This window comes from Rhincodon typus, chromosome 37 (genome assembly GCF_021869965.1).
Source record: "Rhincodon typus isolate 14 chromosome 37, sRhiTyp1.1, whole genome shotgun sequence".
In the NCBI taxonomy this organism is placed as follows: Eukaryota; Metazoa; Chordata; class Chondrichthyes; order Orectolobiformes; family Rhincodontidae; genus Rhincodon; species Rhincodon typus.
Genome location: NC_063368.1, coordinates 10,228,747 through 10,234,456, shown reverse-complemented (window position 1 = coordinate 10,234,456; position 5,710 = coordinate 10,228,747). Strand labels below are relative to the sequence as shown.

Sequence of the window (5,710 nt, the reverse complement as noted above, 5' to 3'; positions counted from 1 at the left end):
AGCTTGTAAAAAACATTTGTTAACACTAAATCAGAATTTCAGCTTGCAATGCAGTTAGTATAGAGTTCAACCTATATTACATGTGTTAACAGTGTAACAGGACTTGATGGATTCTATGTACCCTAATCAAGGAAGCTTCAATAAAGGGTCAAATTGTTACCACTTGCAAAGTCTCTGTTCATCATCTATGGATACATGGCAATTCAGTGTCACAAAAGCAGTTAACAGAAGTTCAGGATACCTTTCTTTGATGGGTCCTGGACATCAAGAGCAAACTAGGATCAGATTCACCACAAATTCCAACTTTTATAATTTATACAAAAAAAATACACGAAAGCCATTTTATATTTTAAAAAAGGAGTCCAAATGAATGGCTGATCACTTCTCTCATTGCTGCCACTATCTAACTTGCCACCAGAGCTTTATTTACTTGAGGCTGTGATCTCAAAGGCTCAACAACCTAGCTACTACACTCACAATTCATGACATTTCCAGCTACATGCATGGATGGATCTTGACCAATTCAGTGGTACTATGATCCAACACATTCAAGTGTCAGTTATAGAGTCAGAGTCATAACAGCATGGAAACAGACCCTTCGGTCCAACCAGTCCATGTTAAACATAATCCCAAGCTAAACTAGTTCCACCTGCCTGCTCCTGGCCCATATCCCTCCAAGCCTTTCCTGTTCATATATCCATCCAAATGGATTTTAAACATTGTAATGGTACCCAGATCCACCATTTCATCAGAAAGTTCATTCCACACGCAAACCACCCTGTGTAAAAAATTTGCCTCGTGTATTTTTTAAAACCTCTCTCCACTCACTGTAAAAAGGTGTCCCCAGGTCTTGAGGCTCCCCATCTTAGGGAAAAGATAACTACCAACTCTACCTATACCTCTCATTATTTTATAAACTTCTACCAGGTCACCTCTCAACCTCCTATGCTCCAGTGAAAAAACTCCCAGCCTATCCAGCTTTTTCATAACTCAAACCTTCCATACCCAGCAACATCTGGTAAATCTCGTCGAACTCTCTCCAGCTTAATAACATCCTTTCCATAACAGGGCAACCAGAACTGGATACAGTTTTCAACAGCATGGCAATGAGGGCAGCCGCTTTCCCAAACAGTAAATCAGGAGTATGAACCTTCTTTCCGTTCGCTGCTACCCAGTACGACATGCTTCGGAGAGACAGGTATACCCCATGCCAGCTTGTAACTAGCAGGTTTTTCCAACTCACTTTCCTCCTCTTCTCACTGCTGCTTTGGCTGCACTGGAAGTGGCAGCAGCCAAAAGCTGCCAGAGAATCCGCTCCAGGTTTCAGGTTGTCACTTGCTTCCTTATTCAGTTTCTCATCTTCAGGGCTGAATGGAGCTGGATTGGCAACTGAAAACATCCTGCAGGGTAGCAGCAAGACTGGCCAGAAAATGGGTCCTTGATGCCTAAAGTCAGGTCCTCCCTCTCTCCCACGCTTGCTGTTCTTCCAATCATAGATGCTACCTCAAGATCAGCAGCAGCAACAGCAACAGCAACAGAGAGGGGGAACCAGTGATTGGAGGAACTAGGCAGCCAGTGTGTGATCAAATGAAAAATCAGTGAGTGAAGAAACAGCCTTTCAGATTATGTCTCTCCCATCACAACTCTATGGATTGTTTCCTTTTCTTATTGTTGAGCTCCATTTGGGCAATGGGATGGATGGAAATACATTTAAAATTATGGAATTCCAAAATACAAATGTAGGAAGTCTGTCAAATGCCAGAAACTTTATCCCTAATTAAAACAAATGGGGAATCATTACAGTGTAAGCATTATACTTGTCTTATTGATGTTGTGAAAAAAAAAACAAACAACCTTAAGTGCTTCAGTCATTGAGTTTCTGTAGGACTTCATTCAGAACATGTTGCTGTGGGGATGTCAATCGCATCAGAAGTGGTTAACATATTCTCTTCTGAATTCCAATTCCAGAGCTGAGTGTACTTAATGTAGTGCTCTACATTCCGTTGTCCCATGGTGAAACATTTCAATGACTTCTGAGCTTTAGGATCCTGAGTTTGCAGAGGCACCACTGCAAACAATATTACATACCTGAAGAGAAATTGTTTCCTCGCGAGTTTTACAAACGTTGAACGATGTCTCTGAAAATAGACGGTCAATCATTCCATTTCAAGAACATAAAGGTAATTAGGAATTGATGGGAACGTGGAATTTGAAGCACACAGTTCAGCAATGTCTTATTGAATGGATGACTGGAGGATGTGGGTACAACTGCAACTTTTAAAAGATATTTGGATAAGTGCATGAATAGGAAAGGTTTGAAGGGATATGGGCCAGGAGCAGGCAGCTGGGACTAGATTAGTTTGGGGATTAGGCTCAGCATGGACCTGTTGGTCTGAAGGGTCTGCTTCTGTGTTGCATGACTCTCTATACTGTATTAGATTAGTTAAATGCAATATTATTCTTTCGTCACTTGTTTCTTTCAATCTTTAGAACAACATGCTACAAATTCTGTAAAACTTGTTCAATTTATCTAGATTCCGGAGAGCCTTGACTCTCCAAGACTCCCTCCCACAATCTCTTTGGATCCTAAATCTCCTCTAACACTCCCACCAGAAGGGTACAGTAAAACCACCTCTATTTTGTATCAATAATGGAGATGATTTAAAGTTACCCTTTTTCTCCCTTGCAATGGGTACTTTGGGTCCTGCAGCTTGGTGGCTGGTGGCTTGGTGCTGACTCCTTGTTCCAGTGACCACTGTAGAGCTGCCTCTATTATTGGAAACGTTACCTTTGACAGGACCCACCTGCAGCAGAACAAATAGTAAGCAGGTTCAAACTTGTTATCTGCAGTGAAGCAACAAAACATCCCCACATCAGCGAGCAACTAATTGTTTCTCTGAAATATTACTTACTGCAAAAGAATACCAGTTGTGGAGATACACTGGCAAAAGAAAGTCAGACAACACCCAAGTCAACCATAATCTATTGCTCGCAGAATCATTTGTGGCACTGTAGCCCTGCCTTCTGAAATCATTACCTTTGTAGGAGCTGCGAATTTGGGTACACTGGGTGCCTTTTTCAGGAGCAGTTCTTGCTTCTTAGCCATTGATCTGGTCACTCTCAAATCTGAGGTCGAGGGCACTACACCCTAAATAAAAAATGAACAATGACAATTAGTATCTACGCTGATAAAGAACAATAAGTAGTGTCTCACATGTTAAACAACAATGCCTAAGGTACAAGGTCTATTCCATCGTTGAACGAGATTATGGCCAAACTTCTACATCAACTCCACTTTCCTATCCTAAACCAGTAGGAAGGTCCCAGGGTCTCAACCCAATTTAATTCATTGCACCCCATCAACATTAGCATCACCTCCTGTAACTTCACCAAAACTTTAGGGCATTGGCTACAAATTGAAGAAAAAACATTTATTGATGTCAAATTAAAAGGAAGCCTTTTTCTTTCCTTAATCATGCTTTCTTCAATGAAAATGGTTTCAAACATTGAGTCATTTTTTCACAACAACATTATAGATTCAGCAGGAAGCTGTTATCTCGAATAAACGTCTTCGCCATAATGAGTGGTCATCTGTGACCCAACCACTGCATTGTCCAATTATACAACTGCAGCCACAATCACCTGTCGCCATTCATCATATCCTCAATTAGTTTTCATCACTGTCAGAAATGGAGATTATATTATCACAAAGCCATTATAAACATTGTACCGGAGCTTTTGGTTTCATGATATTTTGTGATTGAAAGGGAGTCACATCCGGCTTGTAAATGCCAACTTTGAAGATTTGCTTAGGTTTCTCGCGCTCTGCCTTCAGTTTCCGCAGTATTTTCTCCTCCTTATAACGCCGTAACATCTCCAGTCGCGTCATCTGTGATGGAACTGCTGCCTCAGAAGATTCTGCAATTGTGAAGTATGACAGACATCCAAGTAATCAATTTTATGCCACTACCATATCCAAAATTGAGATGACACCTTCCAGCACAGCAGTAACCAATGACAGTAAGGAATGCACAGGAGAATGGATAAGACTTGCTATTTTCAGATATATCAAAATGGCCATAGAGACCAAATTGTCATAGACATGAAAGAAAAACCAAATACACTTGAACATCATTGGTAAGAGATAGTAGGAACTGCAGATGCTGGAGAATCTGAGATAACAAGGTGTAGAGCTGGATGAACACAGCAGGCCAAGCAGCATCAGAGGAGCAGGAAGGCTGACATTTCGGGCCTAGACCCTTCTTCAGAAATATCATTGGTAAATCAGGTAACATGCGGCTCTCCTCCATCCGCCACTCCTCCTCTCTCCTCCTCTCCCCCACTTCTCCCCTCCCCTCCCCTCCCCTCTCCCCCAAACCATCCTTTCTCATTTCCTCCTGCAGTCCGGCTAATACTCACTGGGCGGCCCAGGCTCCTCAGCCTCCACCTCCTGCAGGGCCATCAGCGGGAGGGTGTCGAAGCGTCGGCTCTTTCGGAGCTGGCGGTCGCGGTTCTCCTTCTGGCTGTGGGCCCGGCTTCGGGCTTGCTTCACCCTCAGCGCCTCCACTCCCCGCGCGGCCGCTGCCTTGTAGCGCTCGCTGAAGCGGTTCTGCCCCAGATCCATAGCGGGTCACCTCCTACGCTGCAGTCAGGCTGGATGGGGGGAAGATTAATAACAAAAAACCGAGACACTCCGGCAAGATCAAGCTGCGGCCCCGAGCCTCCAACGTTCAAAATAATCCGCGCACTCGTTGATTGGACCAGACTCCAGCGGCCGTTAATTTTAAATATTTATTAATAACATTTCCGATTGGTTACCCCGACGCCGGCGCCCGTGGGCGACGTCCAATCCAATCCCGGCTCTTGCCAGTTCCCCCATTCCCATTGGATGTCTTCACCAGCTGCACCCAACATCCAATCAAAGCCTACACCGCTGTCTGAGACGTCCGTTCACATTGGTTGATTTGAGAACGGACCGCAGGCGTAGGGCCCAATCCGTTCACGTCCTGAAACGGAGACCTTGTCCCATTGGCTGATTATGGCACGCTAACGTCACGAAAACAAAGGCGGTGTCCTAGCGAAAGGATATAAATTCTGATTGGTTGGATCAAGGCGGTTGATTTGATTTTTAAGGAGTTGTCTAGTACCTCAGAGAGAAGAATGTCTAGGCTTTACAGACATCCAAGTATTCCTATTGATATGTTTATATCCTTCCTTCTTATTTAAATAAGGCTTTATGTTGCATTATTGTTCCTCGTCCTTAGAGGTTGTCGACTTGCTTTTCTCTTGACGACGTTGGGGTAAGTAGTTATGGAGGTAGTTTGTTAGGACATAAACAGAAATTGCTGGAAAAGCTCAGCAGGTCTGGCAGCATATGACGGAAGAAGATCAGAGTTAACGTTTCGGGTCTGGCGACCCTTCCTCAGAACTGAGTTGTCAGTTGCTTTATTCTGTCAGTACTTGACACCTACTGGACCAGCTTCTCTTTTAAAAAAAAAAGTTTGATTGTGGGATCTATATTGACTCAGTACCATCCTTTACTCTTCAAATGGTACCATGATGTCTCATGTATACAGTTTCACCTGAGCAGGCACACGATGGTGTTGGGTTAAAGACTGATCTGAAAGACAGCATTTCTGACAATACCCTCCAAACCTCCCCAGCTCCACCCTCCACCCCAGCTCCACCCTCCACCCCACCTCCATTTATT

The 5,710-nt window shown here is 43.7% G+C and overlaps 1 protein-coding gene across 1 annotated transcript; it reads right to left on the bottom strand.

Annotated features, from left to right (window-relative positions):
- Window positions 1-221: 221 nt before the first annotated feature.
- Window positions 222-4,751, bottom strand: LOC125487131 (disks large-associated protein 5-like). Its single transcript, XM_048617351.1, has 6 exons — window positions 4,420-4,751; window positions 3,731-3,918; window positions 3,038-3,148; window positions 2,672-2,804; window positions 1,244-1,377; window positions 222-257 (listed from the first exon to the last, which is right to left on the bottom strand). Exons 1-6 carry the CDS (start codon window positions 4,622-4,624, stop codon window positions 222-224), a joined length of 807 nt encoding a protein of 268 aa, XP_048473308.1. The 5' UTR covers window positions 4,625-4,751.
- Between the last annotated feature and the right edge of the window lie 959 nt (window positions 4,752-5,710).

Coding starts and splice junctions, on each gene's coding strand:
- LOC125487131 (XM_048617351.1), bottom strand. CDS start 4,624: ATGGATCTGGGGCAGAACCGCTTCAGCGAGCGCTACAAGGCAGCGGCC. Junction 1,378..2,671: donor CATTGCAAGGGAGAAAAAGG/GTAACTTTAAAT, acceptor TTGCCAATCCAG/CTCCATTCAGCCCTGAAGAT. Junction 258..1,243: donor GCAGTGAGAAGAGGAGGAAA/GTGAGTTGGAAA, acceptor CTTGATGTCCAG/GACCCATCAAAGAAAGGTAT.